This window comes from Notamacropus eugenii, chromosome 6 (assembly GCF_028372415.1).
Source record: "Notamacropus eugenii isolate mMacEug1 chromosome 6, mMacEug1.pri_v2, whole genome shotgun sequence".
In the NCBI taxonomy this organism is placed as follows: domain Eukaryota; kingdom Metazoa; phylum Chordata; class Mammalia; order Diprotodontia; family Macropodidae; genus Notamacropus; species Notamacropus eugenii.
The window spans coordinates 315183949-315202112 of NC_092877.1; the positions used below are offsets into that span (position 1 = coordinate 315183949).

At 40.3% G+C, this 18164-nt stretch overlaps 1 protein-coding gene and 2 long non-coding RNA genes across 3 annotated transcripts; 1 reads left to right on the plus strand and 2 right to left on the minus strand.

The window, feature by feature from the left end:
- Nucleotides 1-2874: 2874 nt before the first annotated feature.
- TNP1 (transition protein 1) lies at nucleotides 2875-3912 on the minus strand. Its single transcript, XM_072617657.1, has 2 exons — nucleotides 3729-3912; nucleotides 2875-3133 (listed from the first exon to the last, which is right to left on the minus strand). Exons 1-2 carry the CDS (start codon nucleotides 3865-3867, stop codon nucleotides 3105-3107), a joined length of 168 nt encoding a protein of 55 aa, XP_072473758.1. The 5' UTR covers nucleotides 3868-3912; the 3' UTR covers nucleotides 2875-3104.
- A 7640-nt stretch (nucleotides 3913-11552) lies between these two features.
- Nucleotides 11553-12851, minus strand: LOC140509772 (uncharacterized). Its single transcript, XR_011968911.1, has 2 exons — nucleotides 12672-12851; nucleotides 11553-11767 (listed from the first exon to the last, which is right to left on the minus strand). It is a non-coding gene; the product is annotated as an uncharacterized lncRNA (long non-coding RNA).
- A 3757-nt stretch (nucleotides 12852-16608) lies between these two features.
- Nucleotides 16609-17910, plus strand: LOC140509773 (uncharacterized). Its single transcript, XR_011968912.1, has 2 exons — nucleotides 16609-16938; nucleotides 17741-17910. It is a non-coding gene; the product is annotated as an uncharacterized lncRNA (long non-coding RNA).
- The last annotated feature ends 254 nt before the right edge of the window (nucleotides 17911-18164 follow it).

Sequence of the window (18164 nt, forward strand, 5' to 3'; positions counted from 1 at the left end):
GAATTGTATGCTTTATTTAGAGAAAAATTCAGAACACTGACCTCAGAGCTGTTACTAGGTTTTTTTTCTTCCATTTTTACAGTTTCTGTCTTATTTGATAGATAACAGTCATTGAAGCAGTTCATACAAATCAGCTGTCCAAATGTTTATTGATTAAATATTGTTAAAGTCTGGCAATTCTGATGTCTGAACCCAGATGTTTGGAAAAGCAAGGAATTGAACAACTGACTAGGCTATTTGCCACACAGATCATTGTCCAGAGATAGGAAAAGCAAGATGTTACACCGAAGATGCCACCAACTTTAGGGCTTGTCTCCCCTCCTGGTTGCTAGTGTGTGTGTGTGTGTGTGTGTGTGTTCCCTTTTTACTGATCTCTAGGTATTTTTCCAGATTACTCCCCACCCCCTCTTTACTACTGGGTTCTTTTTTTTCACCTTTGATTACCTTGTCTAGCAGACGATGGGGAATGAGGGGTGGGAATCAAGAAGATACGTACCCAAACATGATCGCCACAAAAATCATCAACGAGCATTTTATTAAGTGCCTGCTACGTGCCACTTTCACCCATGGGTTCTTCATTCTCCAGCTGGGTTCACTAAACCTTTATTATCATGATCAGTACTATTGTTTGGCCTTGGAAATGATTAGAAGTCCCAAATCTTAGCAAGGAGGTCAGGGTGACCTAAATATAACAAATCTTGTGGCCAAGATTATCATCTTTTTTCCTTTTACTAAAAATTAACTTTGAAAAGAAGCCAAATGAGGCTTCAGGACACAACACACCACACTGCATCAGAAAAAAATGCAGGTTGGAAATGAAGTCTCCTTAGCTAAGCTAGTTAGCTTAGCTGGCTAGGGGATATCTATAAAAGATATAGGCTTGGGGCTCAAGCCTTCCCCCACCTTTTTTCACACATCTCACCCCATCACAACCCCTTCAAGTGTTACCCCTTTTTCACACCTCTCTCCCTTCAGTGTTACCCCCCCCCTTGCCCAGATCATCCCACTTATTCAGATGGCTTGAGTTCATCAAATTCCTGCTCATATGAACCATCACCATCCCCTTTCCCTTCTCTGAGCCTTTAATTTAAAAATGAGTGGTGGTATGAACCACTGGCTACTTATTTCCCATTTATTCTGAAAAGGATATAAAAACAGAAACCTTCCCCCCAAGGTGGAGGTTTGTCCCATCTATATTAAGAGTTATTATTGTGTCTATATTAAAAAAAAACAAAAAGCAATTTGCCTGATAAGACCTCTCTCTCTCTCTCTCTCTCTCTCTCTCTCTCTCTCTCTCTCTCTCTCTCTCTCTCTCTCTCTCTCTCTCTCTCTCTTCCTCTCTCCCTCCCTTCTCTTGGATATCTCTAATAAGATGAGATCTACCTTTTCAAATGAGTTAAAAACAAGTTATATCACTAACTTTTAATATCAAAGTTATTTTAGTTGGAATGCATATCCCTTGGTCAAATTCATTCAATCTCATCAAAAGTGAGTAGAAAAATAGCTTTTATCCACCTCAGCACAATCACATGCCCCGAAAATAATAACTGTACAAAGTAAGCCCAGGGGGTGGTGGTGGCCCACTGGCTGAGGAAAAGAAGGCTCCAGAGAAGGTGCTGCTTTAAAGTCCTTAGAGTGAGATGGTGGATGGGTGGTAAGATGGGTGGGGAGTGTAACCTGAGCAACCTCACCCCGGCCAGTAGCAACAAGGAATGAAATAGTCATCTGTAGTATGAGGGTATTTATGAGATTTCAACACTTGCTTATCAAAAGTTACATTTTCAATGGTGACAAAATACTATATATATATATATATATAAATAAAATGGTAAAAAAAGAAAAACCCACACCAAACACAATTCTGAATTCAAGAGAATTTTTTGGATTAAGCTTTTTGTCCAAGGGTCGCTGGACTATTTATATCAGCCAATAGTTGTTTTTTCCCTTGGCTTGCTGACTGAACAGCTCCAGCTCCTGGGGAGGGAATAAACAAATAATTTTTAGAGAACAAAGTCTATCTACCTACCTGTTTCTAACCTTTTTTCACTGCCTGAGATCAAATCCCTTTTATCTTAATCTTTGTACATCTTTTGTGCAGGAAGAAATAAATAGTATAGTCTGACTATAGTGGAATTCAAATCCTTCCCCCCTCCTTCAGGCTTTCAACGTAATATATTATGCTATGCTAAGAAAAAGCAGTGCCTCAGTTTCTCCAGATGTGATTTACAGAAGACGTTTTTCCAAAGAACCTAACACAAGTGCTTTGTTCCTAAAGAGACCAGTCTTGGTGGATTATCATCAACTGAATGAATGAAGTGACCCAACTCTTGGCAAGCCACCCCCTTAAACCTCTTTGGATTCTGGTGCGAAAAGAGTCTCTCCTGAGCAAGTATTTATAACACAACAAACAGGGGAGAATATAAGTTTTGTTGACTTGTGGCTTCTCAGGATGGAAGACGTTTCTCCTTGGAAATTTACACGAGCATTATAAAGGAATGAAGTTGTATTTGAAAACTAAACTGTGGGGGTCACGTGTAAAATTTGTGTGTTTTGCATGTATGTTCAATGGCAAAAAGCTATCTATCACTTTTCTCAAACTTTTTTCTTGTGCCTTGGGAGCACAACATGTGAGATCTTGATCTGAAGAGCAGGGAGACTTTTTAGGAGTGTGGCTTCATCCTGTTACTACTGGAATTTTTATAATATTCCTTTTCTCTTAATGTTACTGTTACTACCTGACTGCCTCCTTTCAATAATGCCTAGGGGTGGCTGGGCTTGGACTGGGAAACTTTGAAAAGGCTATAAAACATTAACCCCATCCCTCCCCCCCAGCCCGTAGAGAGGTTCATCAGAGCAACGAAAAATTGTCATGACTTTTTTTTTTTTACACCAGGTTTCTAAATTTTATTGAGATGTTGGGGGAAAAATGCCTTCTTATCCATTTCCTCACTTCCTCAAGCCTGGATTTTTCCCAAATTCAATATGTTTCCTTTTTTTTCCTTCTCTGATCGAACCACCTCTGGTTGCCCTGGCAGACCCCCTGTTCTTTTTCACTGCGGACTGATGTTGCTAAGAAGTCCAGCAGCTCTGAGCTCTTGGTGGAATCACAAGTTGGAACGGTAAGTCCTGTGAGCTGTGAGGAAGGACAGAGATAGGGGTGGGTTTTTGTTCCTGAAACCTGCTGCATCCTAATTATAACCTTCCAACTATTGGTCATGTCAACTGTGGACATTTTTTTTTTTTTTGTGGGACAGACATTTATAAAGCTCTCAAAGTCAGATTCAGGTGGACCATGAGAGAATTTAAAAGATCTGAAACCTGAAAAAATTCAAGTTGATGACAACTCAAAAGTCTTGTCTGGAGCTTTTATATAAGGTTAACTCTTTATTTTACAAAGCGTTTTTCCCTCACAAGAACCCCTTTACAAGAGTTATGAATACCTTCAATTTACAGATGAGGAAACTGAGGCACACAAGTAAGAACTTACCTTTCCATGATCACACACATCTTGGTAAATGGCAGAGACAGGACTCATGGGGAGGTGTTCTCATGACCCCCCCCCCCAAGGGGTCCAGGGGGGCTCTTCCTACTAACACCACCCTGCCTCCAAGTGTATTAGAAGGGATTTTTCTGCATTGGTTAAGGGGTGGACTTTAGAGATGTGGCCTTTGAAGTCCCTTTCTGGGGGGTTCTAGGAAACTCCTCTTCCTCCTCACCCCCATACTCACCTTCCTCACTTCTCTTTCTGCTCTTCAGCCCAGCCTTCCGGTATTTCCTTTTAGCTCCAGCTCTTTTGACCCCCTTGTGAGGAGATCTGCTCTTGTTTCTCCTCCCGCCTCGGCTTTTCATTCTCCTGTTGGTAGACATGTTGCTAGCTGCCAGAGTCCGGGGGCTTTGAAAAGCCCAAAGGCCAGGGGCTGGTCTATTTAACCCTTTGGCCATTATGAGGTGGAAGAGGGTGTGGCCCCATTGTGAGACCCTACCTTTATGGGCTTTGGACCTTATATGGGAAAAAGAGTGGGGCTTTTTTTCATTATCATGACTCAGGACCTCTCCAAATGAGGAAGTCATTTCCATATAAGAGATAAACTCAAATCAACTATTTATTATTTGGCAGGTCCCTAATTTCCCAGGAGACATAAGAGAAATTATTTATATTTTGATTGGGGGATATACATGTAGAATGTGGTCCAGAAAGAGGCTAGAAAGACCTTCCTATATCCCTGAAAAAAAGGGTTCTTCATTTTTTGCATATCATGACATCTTTGGCAGTCTAGTGAAGTCTATGAACCTTCTATCTAAATAATGTTTTTAATGAGGTAAAGCAAAAATGCATAGAATTACAAAGGAAATCAATTATTTTGTAATACAGTGATGAAAACTATAAATTAAAAAAAGTTCATCTTAAAAGATCAGGTCATACACACATGAAAAAAAAGATCTCTACTTCCTTACAAAGAATTTCCACTTTAATGTTTCCTCTCATTTTTAACTTAGGTCCTAAAATGAACAGCTCTTCCTTCTTATCAACTCTCTCTTCCCTGTTGATTATTGTCTTTGAACTGTTTCCTTTAGTAGAGTTTCTTATTTTTCCTAATTCCTACATTGTTTAATTGTTTCAGTCATGTCTGACTCTTCTTGACCCCATTTGGGTGTCTTTTTGGCAAAGATGCTGGAGTGGTTTGCCATTTCCTTCTCTAGCTAATTCCTACCTAGTTATCACCCACCTAGTTCAGATTCATGGTCTCCCATCACGCCAAGAATGCTCCTTCCTGGCTGCCTTTGTTAACCTGGTTCATCCAGGTGTGCCTTCTCTCTAATATGACCTGTATATTTCTGCCAGATTAATCTAAAATATTGCTTTCATCTGCTCACTGACTGCAGCATAAATCTCAATGGTTCTCCACTGCCTCAAGGATAATACTCAGTCTGTATTATTACTCTCAAACTCTTCTGATTTTGAAAACTTTTCTTCTCAGTCCTGGTGGAGAACCAGGTCCTGAACTGATTATATTGCCTTCAAACTCTTTCCTTTAGATGTGACAGAAGTCGATCTTCTCAAACACTGCTTTCGTAGATTTAGATATAAACAATCAATGGCCCTCTCCATTCCTTCAAAGATAATAGTCCTACATTTGATTTTTAGAAGGTCCCTGCTTCACTATATGTTTCATGGAGGCTGTTCTCATCTCACAGAACCACAAAGTGTCAGGGTTTGAAGGGATCCCAGAGATTGTGAAATATAATGTTCTCATTTCACAAAGGAGGAAGCTGAGACCTACCGAAGTGAAGGAACTCAACCAAGGTCATAAAGAACATACTAATGGCAGCGCCAATGCTAATATTTGGGGCTCTTGCCTATGTCTTTTATTCCTTCCCAGAGGTGATGTATTTCTTCTGTGTCCCCCAAAGTGCCAGAGTACCTAGGGTGTCCTCAGCGCGTAACTTGTTGATGATTGATAAACTTATTGGTTGTTTTCAGAATAAAATTAAAGTTCCTATTCCTTCAAATTTTCCTAAAGAGATTCGTGGATTTTTTTTTTTGCTTCCATCAACCCTACATATACATATATATGTGTGCATGTGTGTATATTTATGTTTACATACACACATGTATATGTATGTATATACACACATGCATATATTTATGTGTATGTACACACTATATATGTACATATATATACATGTACATACACACATATGTACATACAGACATAGATATATCTATCATATATATTATATTATATATCTATATATTATATAGATACCTATTTTTCTATATTTTATGTAGTAATTCCCACCCTATTCCATTCCATTGTAGAATGTAAATACTTTTTGAGAGCAGGAAACATCACTGTTTTTAATACAAAGAAATTTCCAGTACTCCAGGGCTAGAGGGGTGTCATGCACATAATAGTAGCTAATACTGAATAAGTAAACCAAGTGCTAGATAAGGGAGTTCATATCTTAAAGATATATGTAAACCCATTTTAGTTAGTATTACAAGTTCAGAGATGAGAGAGATCAACTTAGACTGGATTAATCAGGGAAAGAATATGTTCAAGGTGGCTCTTGAACTTGAGTAGTCCGGTTGGACTGGATTATGGGTAGATTATGTGAAGTTAAACCAGAAAGGTAGATTGGAAACAGATTATAGAGGACCTTTGATGCCAGGATTTTATTTAATAGGTAGTTGGAATCAGATGAAGGCTTTTGAATGAAAGAATAATAACATTAAGTGAGGAGGATGACAGGTGCAAAAGGGAGAACTGTTGGAAATTGATGAAGATGATGATGATGATAAAATAAGATTGATCCAGCAGATATAAAAAGCCTTGAAGGTTAGATAAGGAAATCTTGATTTAAAAATGTTGACTCCTCATTCCTCACCTCCTATCATTTTTCTTCTTCTTTGCTATTTTATAACTGGAAAGCAGACGATGGTAAAATACAGTGGCCAAAGAACTGGTCTGAGAATCAAATAGATCTAAGCTGCATTATTCTAGGAAAGACAGGTATCCTTCAGGGCTCTCAGACAGCTTTCCAAGACCATACAGTACTGGGAGAGAAGATATCAATTGCTTTGGAGGAGGTAATTTCCTCATTAAGAGTTCCTCATACTAATAACACAGCAGACAATTTCTAAATAAACAAACCCAGAAAACTCACCCACATCCCCAGGAGTCCTTCAAGCTTAAGAAAGGTTAATCCTTAGAAATGAAGTCAGAGGTCATCTAGTCCCATCTATAACTAGGCATTCTCAGCTTATTCCTAAAACATCTCCCAATAAATTGTTTTCCAAACTTGAAAACTAGACTCTCCAAGAATCTCCATGTTGCTCCAGGACCCTTCTCTTGGTGATGATTCAAGAAGGTATTGTAGACTGGTGTTTGCCATCAGTCTTGAATACAACTTCTTAAAGGGAAGAATTGATGATTTGTATTTTTCCACCCTGGCACCCTCACAGTACTTAGCACTGTGTTAACCAAATTAGCTGGTTCTCAGGAGAAAAAAATCCATTGATTGTTCCCTCCATAGATGTGTTAAGGCAGAGAGATTTTTGTATTCAATATTCATGTTTCTCTCAAGCTATTTAGAAACATGTCACATTTTCCTCTATTGTTTTGCTCACAAAACACGGCTCTCCTCAAGACCAGGGTTCTATCTTTATGACATGGATGGAACCATTCATATTTTGTCAGAGAATTAATGTTTGGTTCCCCCAGATTAATAATACATATAGGGGATGTGAAAACATGACAAAGAACTTTCATTTTCCCTTTTCCACCCCCTGTTCTGTCTTTGTGCAGCCATAGTTGGAAACAGGATTGGAAAAGGGAAAAGCTTTGACTGTCATCAGAATTGATTAGCCTTTTGACTAAGCATTCCTGGTCATAGATTTTGTCACACCCTCTTCTTCAAGTTAAAATTGAGAATGAAGAGTTGGGGTGGGAGGAGTAATTTTACATATATTGGGGGTTAGGTGACATTCTTTCTAAATGGAGAAGGCCAGCCTAACTTGGAGTAATAAACTTTCCTCTTCCCAAAGGCTTTGCTTCCTAAAAATCCTCAAAGGAATTCATTTTGAAGGATTAAAAGGCATTCATTTTCTCTGATGGCTACAGAGGCAGGATGATATTTCTTTCCCCATGATGACCCCTCCTACCCCCAATGGATTGATCTTGCCAAGGAGAAGCTGAGATCATCTGGGGGAAAAAAGCCAGGCCTAGGAAACTTGTTGGGAAAAAAAAAAAACAAAGAAAAAGAAAAGTCCCCTTTGCATAGTCTGGGAGCATAACCCCTCCTCAACCCTAAAACAAGAAACTTGAGTAGACAGAAAGCCCAATGGGGGTGTGTGTGTGAGTCAGAAACAAAGGGTGCGGTCAATAGGGGTGTTTAGGTTGGACAAAATGTCTGGACTCATGGGGCTAGGAAGGATCAAATGCCCAATGATCAGACCTGTTCCTTTCTTCAACTAACTGTACCACAGTATAGAGAAAGCCAGTGATAAGTTAGGTATGGTTTGGAGAGGCCACATATGATCCTAAGAGGGCCTGGAGGTATCTGTCTAGGGAGCATAGCCAACTCTGAATTCATTATCCTTCCTTGAGGTCAGGTCATTACCCCCCAATCAAAAACTTTCCCTTCTCATTTTTTTCAGATGAAGAAATTGTGATGTACATGGAATGGGTACTTAAGCTGCCCAAAATATACTAGCATCAGGGATGAAATGAAATTCCCCTTTTCTCTCCTATCTCAACTATCCCCATGAAGTCCACATGATTCTAACATAACCCATTTCTCCTCATTTCTTAATTGCTATTGGGCACAGAAAAAGATGGCTGGGTTTTTGAAGAACTTTGAAGACCAGAAAGCAAACTTGCTCTTTTTACTCCCATCTCTGATTTGAGTTTGGTTTCATCTTTTTTGGAGACAGAGGGATGACCTCTGTCAGGTCCTTCCTACGTAAGGCATTTATGAATCTGAAAACAGTGTTTCCTCTTTCATTAGATGATTCTTTTGACTGAATCTCCCATGGACTACTTTAGGTGAGGAAAGGAGCAGGGTATATTGTCTTGGAGGCCTCCTCTGTCTTGGGGTTGCCTCTCACTTCTTTATTTCATACTTACTCTATTAATTTTCCTGGGAGCCCAACCCTTGTCTTCACTGGGCTGGTTCCTCCCAGCAGGATGAGGATTGGGGCTCATTAAGATTGAGCATCGTGAAGCTGCTGACAGTCCTTACATATGTTGATGACTCAGTATAAATCCCTCTCTGAAACTTAAGTCTCTCCAGATGTTGACCTCAGCAATGGAGAGGCCCCCTTTCAATGTGTTCTGCCTGCATGCCCTGCCTACTGTGCTGCTGCATCTCCTTGCTTCTGGCTAGGTATAGAGACCTTGAAGGGATTGAGATGGAGTTGACACTGGAGAGTTTTGTGCCAGGAAGGTTTGGTGATAAGAGGGGAGGAGTGGTTTCTGAGGTCAAACCAGTTCTAAATTCTAAAGTGGAAGCAACAGAGACCAGGTTTGGAAAGATAAAGGGAAAAGGTTATGTTCAGTCCAAGCCATCTGGGGACATTAGAGAGGGCTGCTACAGTAACATCAGTGCCCTAAAAGCTCCTGAGGTTGATCTCCTTGGAAACTAACAAATTCATGTTAGGAACTTCCTTTCTTTGTTAGTCTGTCTACTCACACCTCTCCTGAATCCATTCCCAGAGTTTTCTCCCCATAGTCCCTCCTTCTTAGGAGTAACTCAGATGATAGTGACTGTGGAGTGAAGAGCTTGGGAATATTTCATAGATTTGAAAATATCTTTTAGGATAATAAAAACTCAATTTGTCAAATACTTGTCGTATCCACTGTGTGCACAAAAGGCAATGTCCTAGGTTGCTGGGGTTATAAAGACAAGAATCAAAACAGTGCTGGCTTTACACTAATATTAGAAACATGTATAGAAGAAAAATGCTGATATATTGAAGATGGAAAAGATACTAATACTAGAGGGGATCATGGAGATGGAGCTTTGAGCTTTGAAAGAAAATAAGGATTCTAAAAGGTGAGCATTCCATGAATGAATGTAGGGAGATGAGGATAGCTTTGAGAGGCAGGATGGTTTAGGAGTAATCCTGCCTGGAGGTGGGGAGTTTGAGTCATTGAAGTGCTACCATCTCATCTTGACACACATTTCTGAGATTCCCAAGGACGTGATAGTGCCTTCCAATCATTAATATAGTTTAGGGGCCTGAGTAGAGATTATAAAGAAAGACACAAACGAGCCTAAACCAACCTTAAATACTTTTTGCCTAAAATTTTTAGAAAATTAAGGCAAAGATATTTTGCTCCCCCTTCCCACCTAAGTTTACGATACTATATAATTCTTTCAATTTTCTGCTTCCCTTTAAAGATGTGGGAATATATTAACACCAGATTAAATTTCTGCCATGAGAGGGATGACTTTGGAAAACAAAGGTTATTTTATCTTCCCTATTTCAGAGCTCTGCATTAAAGAAAAAAACCAGACCTATCTTTCCTCTTCCTCTGCGAAATGCTTGTAACTATTCATATAGTCACACTCTGTTAATAAATAGGCACAAGACCCTACCACCTATATGTATCAGAGGTGGGATTTGAACCCCAAAAGGTGATTGCTATAAATCTTGTTTATACTAGCAAGCCTATTTATAGGTAAATGTGGCTGTTTATTGAATTGAATTCCTTTAGGGCAGAGGAACTAAGAAAGAGCTGTGTGACCTCATTGGACAAATCCACTTAACCAATATGGACCTCAATTTCCTTGTCTATAAATTGAGGAGGTTGGATTCAACTCTCTAATGGAGAGTGCTAGCTTCTGTAAGGTGAGGCTTCCCCTCTGATACCTACCAGAAAGGGACCAGTGTGGGACAACAAATCACTTCAGTGTTTCTAGATAACTCTCTAAAACTATATAGATTGTTTCATACAATACAGTTCCTGGTCTATAAAATTTGATAGAGCAATTTTCCATAGTGGGACGGCTTTCAACACCAAGCAAATCATATGTCTGTATACTCCAAACTGTATATAATTGAGTTTGAAATAAATTTCACCTCCCATCTTCCTATGTTGTATATGTATGTGTGAAGCCCCAGGTATCATATGTGAGTGGAGAAGAGCTGCATTCCTAGAGGGTTCTGCTAAGTTCCCATTCAGCTCTAAATTAGTGATCAAAACTTCTTGCATCTAAATGCTCAAAAAGTTGGGCACATCTTTACTTCTAGAAGTTCTGATTTCCAAAGGGTCAGAAAAGGAAGATTATGGTATGAAATACATACATACATACATATATACATGTATGTATTTTTACTATATATCACCCTAAAACTCATTCCTAGAATTAATAAGTTGTCAACACATTATACTTACTGTCTCTCCTCCTGAATAGGAGAAAGATGGGAGGGATGCAATTTGCATTATGTAGAAGGGTAAAAATAATGACCTTCAAAAATTTCCATGTAATCAGCTATCTTTTGTTGGGGGAATGTTGACATTAGAAACACCTGTGCCTGGAGCTCCTGGGTCCTTAATGGAGATTCTGCTTCCAGCTCTGGGTTTCAATGGATTTTGAAACTCATACAAACTAAAAGAATGTCAGAGCTAAAGGAAACCCTAACTTTATAAGCACAGTATTGGGGTTCTTCAACCTTTTCAGGTGTTATGGATCCCTTTGGCAGTCTGAAGGACTCCTCCAAATAATGTTTTATAAATGCATGAAATACGTTGGATTATAGAGGAAACCTGTTATTTGGAAATAATGTAATTTTCCACGAAGTTCCTGTATCAGGTTGATATCTATCTCTGTACCTCTTGGGTTGGGTATCTCCATGGACTCTAGGTTAAGAATGTTGGTACAGAGAGGTTAGTTTAGCAGAAGCCCTCATTTTAAACTTGGAGAACTCATCACTCTCAACATATCCCTAGCATTTGATATGGGTTTTGTGTACAAAGGGGCCTATTGGAATTTTTTGTGTTCTCTTCGACTCTGGATATAAAGAGAAAAAACAACTCCCAGTCTTTGCTTGTGTGCTGCAGTGATCAGATTTTATTGACCAGAGGTTCCTGATACTGGGTGGGCTTGGGGGGGCTCATGGGACGTAAAGTTGCAGAGATGTTCCAGATGTTCCTGTCCCTTCAGCGTTGCAGATGGAAAGCAGAGAGCAGTGGCACCATAGAGAAAGATGGACCTCCTCAGCAAATCACACTCTTGCGGTAGTAATAATAGCAATTCACTGTGAGGAAACAGAGGCAAAGTCAGAGATAAGGGGGTCCCTAGAAGGCCCTTTGAGAAGGCTTAGCTCTATTTCCTTATAAGCCCTTTGCTATTTACCATAGGATTTCAAGCTCATAGCATGTTTCTGGATGTCATTTACCAAAGAGGGAAAATGAGAAGAGTTGGTGAAGGCATTAAAGAAAAGATGTGGAAGTGGAATGGGATATTTCTAGCAATTGAGATCTCCATCAAGATAAGATTACAAGACAGAAGGAAAGGGTAGGAGAATTCTGCCTTGACAAGGGTAAAAAGCTCTTTTTCACATGGGGAAATGAGATCTGTTGAAGAAATGACTGGAAGGCTTAATATAGAAAGTATGGAAGAAGAGTAAATAAAATGGAATTGCTATTTCTGTCTCTGGAGGTGGTGATTGGGATTCCCCATCATGATATAATAAATAAGAGGGAGGGAAGAGGTGGTTTTTTGCCTTGCCAAAAGCAAACAGTTTTAATTCTGACATGGACCCTCTTTTTTTCCAATTTCTTCTAATCATGGCTGTCTGTATTCCCACACAGATCCACTTCATTACCTTCCTTTCTGGAGGCAACTAGGTGGCACAGTGGATAGAGCACTGGGCCTAGAGGCCGGAAGACCTAAGTTCAAATCTGATTTCAGACACTTAACTAGCTGGGTGACCCTGGGCAAATCACTTAACCTCTGCCTAATCTATTGGAGAAGGAAATAGAAAACCACTCCATGATCCTTGTCAAGAAATCCCATGGACATTATTGGTGTATTATGGTCCACAGCGTTTCAAAGAGCGGGACTCACTGAACAATAACAACAACCCTCCTCCTTTCTACTATCCTGCTTCCACTCTCATGGTTTCCCTTCATCTTGGTCCCAAACACATGGGGATTTACCACTCCTTCTTTGGTTTTCCCTCTTCTGTTTCCTCCTCCTCTTCTCAGGAAGTCGGTATTTACACTGGTGCCATCTGCATTGAGCCATGGTGGATGTTGTCCAAGAGCCCAGCACTTGAATCCTAGGGCAGCCTACTTGAAGATGTTGACCTGAGCTCGGAGCCAGAGAGCTCTCCCTATAAAGAGTCTCAGCACATTGTGACCCAGGATGCCCTTTGTCCTCACCTCACAATGACTTTGTGAGGTCAGCAGCCTCAGGACCAAGTGTAGGCCACAGGATATAGGCTGAAAGATGGGCAAATAGAGCAGTAAATTTACTTAATCAGTGAGGGGAGGATTTATTTGAATCATAGAATTAAGAGCTAGAAAAGATTTGAGAAATTATCTACTAGCTCCTTCATTTTATAGATAAGAAAACAGAGGTCTGTAGAGGGAGAGATACTGAAATTCAAATCTAAAGCCTTTGTCATTTACATTCTGAGGCAACTGACACAGGAAATTGAATCCACCAACATAAATGAAGTACCCACTGTGTCCTCAGCACTGGATTCCATTCTTCAGGCTGCTGAGGGAGTGGTGGAGAATGTCAAAGAAGGAGGCTGTCTCTGCGAACTGGATGTTTGCAGTCTGATTGGGAACACCTCAGTGAACATGAATGAAACAAAACTTTGAAAATCTATATCAAATAACTTACAAGGGAGTGCAAATGCCAATCATTTAATCTGAATGTATACATTCTAAGGAGATGAGTGACCAGAGCTTGGAGGGACCCATATGCCACTTGTTGAAGTAGTTGAGTTTGAGCTAGATTTGGAGGGGAAAAAGGACCACTTATTTGTGGAGAGGAATGAGGAGAAAGTGTACTAAGTTGGGAAGAGGATAGTTTCTCCAAAGGCACAGAAGAAAGAAGAAGCAAGCTGTCCCTAGCTCAATACTCATATTGACATGGCTGAGAAATGAGTCTGAGGTGGTAAGAAGGTGACGTCACAAGTGAGAGTTGTGTTGGTGGAACTTGGTAGCTCTAGAAATTCAATTCAACATGTCTAATATAGAACTTATCTTAGGGTATCCCTGTAAAGAATCAAAAAGAATGGTAGGATGGGGGACGGGGAGAGAGAGAGAGAGAGAGAGAGAGAGAGAGAGAGAGAGAGAGAGAGAGAGAGAGAGAGACAGACAGACAGACAGACAGACAGACAGACAGAGACAGAGAGAGAGAGAGAGAGAGACAGAGAGACAGAGAGACAGAGAGAGACAGAGAGAGAGAGAGAGAGTGAGAGAGAGAGAGAACAGTTGACATGACATAGCAAAAAAGAGCATGGGGCTAAGATTCAGATAGACCAAGGGTGGAGGACGAGTTCTGAGTTTTGTGTGACTTAGGAACAAATCACCAAGCTCCCCCAAGCCTTAGTTTTCTCACCTTAAAAATGGGAGAAAAATATTTGTACTACCTACCCCATAGGATTACTGTGAATTTCACAGATTCAAAGACCTAGCACTGTCAAGGATATTAAAGGTAATTCTAGGTCAATCTTTTCATTTGACAGATGAGCTGACTAGAAGATTGAGTAGCCCAAATGGTAGAGCTGTGATTCTAACCTAGATCTTCTGATTCCCATTAAATGAGACAGTAACTCTGAAAGCATTTGAGACATTAAAAGCACTATGAGATGCGAGGATTATGATTCTTTCTCCAAATCTTAGTGCCCATGAGGCCAAATCTGTTATTTGACTACCCCAATCAAGGATACAGACCATAGGAATGATAGAATCCATGAGGACCCTGTCACCTCTTACATGCAAATACATTCAAAGAACATTTAGTAGCCAATTGTTCTTCAAGGCTCTAGAGATGTAAATGTGTATTGTCGAAGTTAGAGATGTCAAACAAGCTGCCTACTCCCAAGTGCACAGAACCAGATTAAATTATAATTGTGAAATATTTAACCAAATAAATGAAAAACCATAAGCAAAGATAATATCAGTGTGTGGTTTTCTAAGTCAACATGTGCCAGCAGGAATCTTTATGTACTGGTCTAAAGTAGACCAATGGGTAACTATGTGATGCAGTGGACAGTGTGCCTGGGGCCTTGAGTCAGAAAGATCTGAGTTCAAATCTTTCCCCTGACACTCACTAGTTGTGTGGAAAAAATGGCAAACCACTCTAGCACTTTCCAAGAAAAATCCAATGGGCTCTCGAGGAGTTGGACAGAACTGAAAGGACAAAACAATAAAATCAAGCCAAATGATGTTGAGGTAAGAGACAAGTGGAGAGAGCTAGAGGTTCTTAAGGCAAAATGGTGAAGTCAGTTCAGTGTCCCCATTCCTTTCCTTTACCCCAACTATTGCTCCAACTCTCCCACACCCAGTGCCCAGGTACTTTCTCCTCTCTATGAAAACTGATTCTTAGAAAAAATTCTGCATGAATGCGCTAAGTCTGAAAGCGTGGTCTCTCCCTGGTTGTTTGAATTTGAAAAGGGATAATTAGCTCCGTAGGCTAAAGGAATTTGACTAATAATGGGGAGTTTTAGGCCCTTCTAAGCTGAAGGATCCAGGCAAGGCGGGTATTTCTCAGGTCTGAAATCACACTCTTAAAGCAACAACCTGCCCTGCCACAGAGTCCAGAGCAAATGAATGCTACATATTGCTAGCCTACTAATTTTCAGGTTAGAGGTAAGTCTGAGTCAGGTGTTAAAAGAGGGGGTGGGGGGAGAAGAGGAAGGGCCACATGGGTAGAAATCAGAACCATGGAGTCTGAGAGCTTGAAGGAATCTCAAAGGTCATCTATGCCAACTGGATCCCTAACAAGTGGTCATCCAACATCTTTCTGGAGACCTTTAGCAATGGCCTTTTGCTGTTCCGCACGTGACACCCCATTTCTTGTCCCTGGGCATTTTCTCTGGCTGTCCCCAAGTCCTGGAACATTCTTTCCTCATCTCCACCTTCCAGTTTATCTTGTTTCTTTCAAGCCTCAGTGAAAGGCTTCTCGCAGAAACCTTTCCTAGTCTCCCTTAATTTTAGGGCCTTCTCTATGAGACCACTCCTAATTTATCTATCTATATCTTGTTTGTGTAGTTGGTTGCTTACACATTCTCTCTCTCTCTCTCAGACACATAGTATACCAGTTACTGGGAATACAAAGAGGAATACATATACAATATCTAGTAACTTGGGAGGGAGAGAGTGCAAACCCTGGTGAAGAGGAAGAATCATGAAAGGTCCAGTGTAGAAGTTAGAACTAGAGCTGTGTTGGGAAAGGAGCTAGGGAATCAGAAAGGGACCTTGGCAGTGTCCCCTCACTTTAGATTAAGGTAGTCCTTAATAATTCTAGACAGGTGAAAATGCTCATTAGTAACTGCTTCCTGGAAGATAAACAATGCATTTCTGCTCCTTTAAAATATCATGGGCTATATAATACCTTCCCCTTTGCTCTCTCCTGGGAGGGAGCTTCTTCCTCTGTAAAATGAGGACTTTGGAGTAGGGAGTTTCCAAGGTCCTCTAGAACTGGAAAGAACCTCAGACCATCAGATCAACTTTATCATTTTACCTAGTAGGAAACTGAGGTCCAGAAGGGTTAAAAATGTCCCTCAGAAAGGAAGTGATGGAAGCAGGATTTGAACCAGGTTCTTCTGACTTTAAAGCCTGTTGTGTCCCTCCTACTGTAGAACACTGTTTTCCTTCATGGTTAAAGTGGGAAGACTGAACCCAGGAAGAATGAATTCTGAAGGCTTTGCCCACTGAATTGTGGGAAACATGCTTTGTTTTTAAACTCTACTGGGACTCTTGGCTTGTCCAGTTAGTTCACATAGGCCTCTGTTTTTCAGCCTTGGGAAAGGTAGCTTCTTAGCTACAGATAATCCTAAGAAGTTATTTTTCAAATGCACATATAATTTCTAAATGTCCCTGCCCCTCCATGGCCTCTTTCTCCTATGGACAGCTCCCTCTTACCACCACAGCTGTCATATCCTTGGAGTCATTATGACAGAGCTAAAGGAGCTCCCATATCATAGCAGCCAGCCATATATAAAAGCCTAGCCAGACAGATTAAACTGCTTTGGACCAACAAGTTTGTAGGACTTGGTGGGGAAAACTGGAACAGCCAAGTCTTCAACAAAGACCCCACCACTAAAGAATGAAATAAAGATGGCAACAGTCAGAGACTATATGCGTGGCTGCCTCTCTAAAAGTGAAAGCTCTGCTCAGCAAAGACAGTTACCTATCAGGGGGAAAAAAGTTAGAAGACATCGGAAGAGAAAAATAGGAAGGCAAGGTATTGACTACGGTTTTTGACTGAAGAAAGGATCTCAGGAAAGACAGGCTCCCTCCTAGCCTGGCTCTTTGTTTGACAAAATTAGCTGGCTGCTAACATTGGGCCCCACCTGGTAGTATCCAGTGTTTGTTGGAAGATGATACCCTCCCCACCCCTACTTCCTTTCACTCCCTGGAAAGGAAGCTGATGGCTCACTTTTCTTTCATTCAGTCCTTCTTTTCCCATTCCACAAACCTTCCTTTCTCTACCTCCCCACTTTCCCTACAAAACTATAGGCTTACATATAAACTTTATTCAGTATTTTATTAATTGTATTAGAAATGAATAAAGTTTCTATTTTCCCTGATTACAAAAAAACTTTGTCCAAAGTCATTCCACCCTAAATAGAAAGCGAGGATAAGAAAGTTACTTCACTTTTATAGGTGTTTATAGGTTTTATAGGGATTATAAGATCAAATGATATAATGTACATAAAATATTTTGCAAGTGGCTATCTGAAACATGAGCTTTATGTTCAGATTACTTGGAGAGGTTTGTATCCTTCCTCCACTCAGTTCTAGACTGAAGACTGTGAAAGCTGACTGAATAATGAAGACTATTTTAGAATGCCTATGTGGAGTAGAAGTGTGTGACTGATGGTGAGAAGACGTAGATCCCATTGTTGGGAAGAGTGAACAATGCTTTGAAGTGTACTGATGAGTGACTGGGCTGACTTAGGACCACATAGGTTGGATGGGGGCTCATCTAGCTGGCCCCTCATATATCTTCTCAGAGTCTCTTTTCTTTCTTTTTGCATCCTCAGTATGAACTTCAGAATCTCTGGGAAGTCCTGTGATAACAACCAGTTAGAATCTGCTCTTCTCCACATGTTGTTTTCCTCAGGTGTCTACAAAGAACCAAAAACCATCATGATCATCTGCAGCTTTCTACCCCACCAGTGTCTCTAAATAAACTTGCCTTCCCATCACTGTCTTTGCATGTCAACTTGTGTGTTATTTTGAGGGGTTGGTGTGAACTGATGGTTTTTAGATGAATCAGAGTCGTTGGAATGACTTTTTCATTCTCAGTTTAACTGAGAAGTAGACAGAAGACACCTCACATACCTTCTATGTCATATTAAAAAAAAATCATACTTCACATGCATCATAATGGTTTTTCAGAGTCAATGAATATAGTCATTAATCTCATTTGATCCTAGTGGTATCCTTTTGAGAATACATGGTACA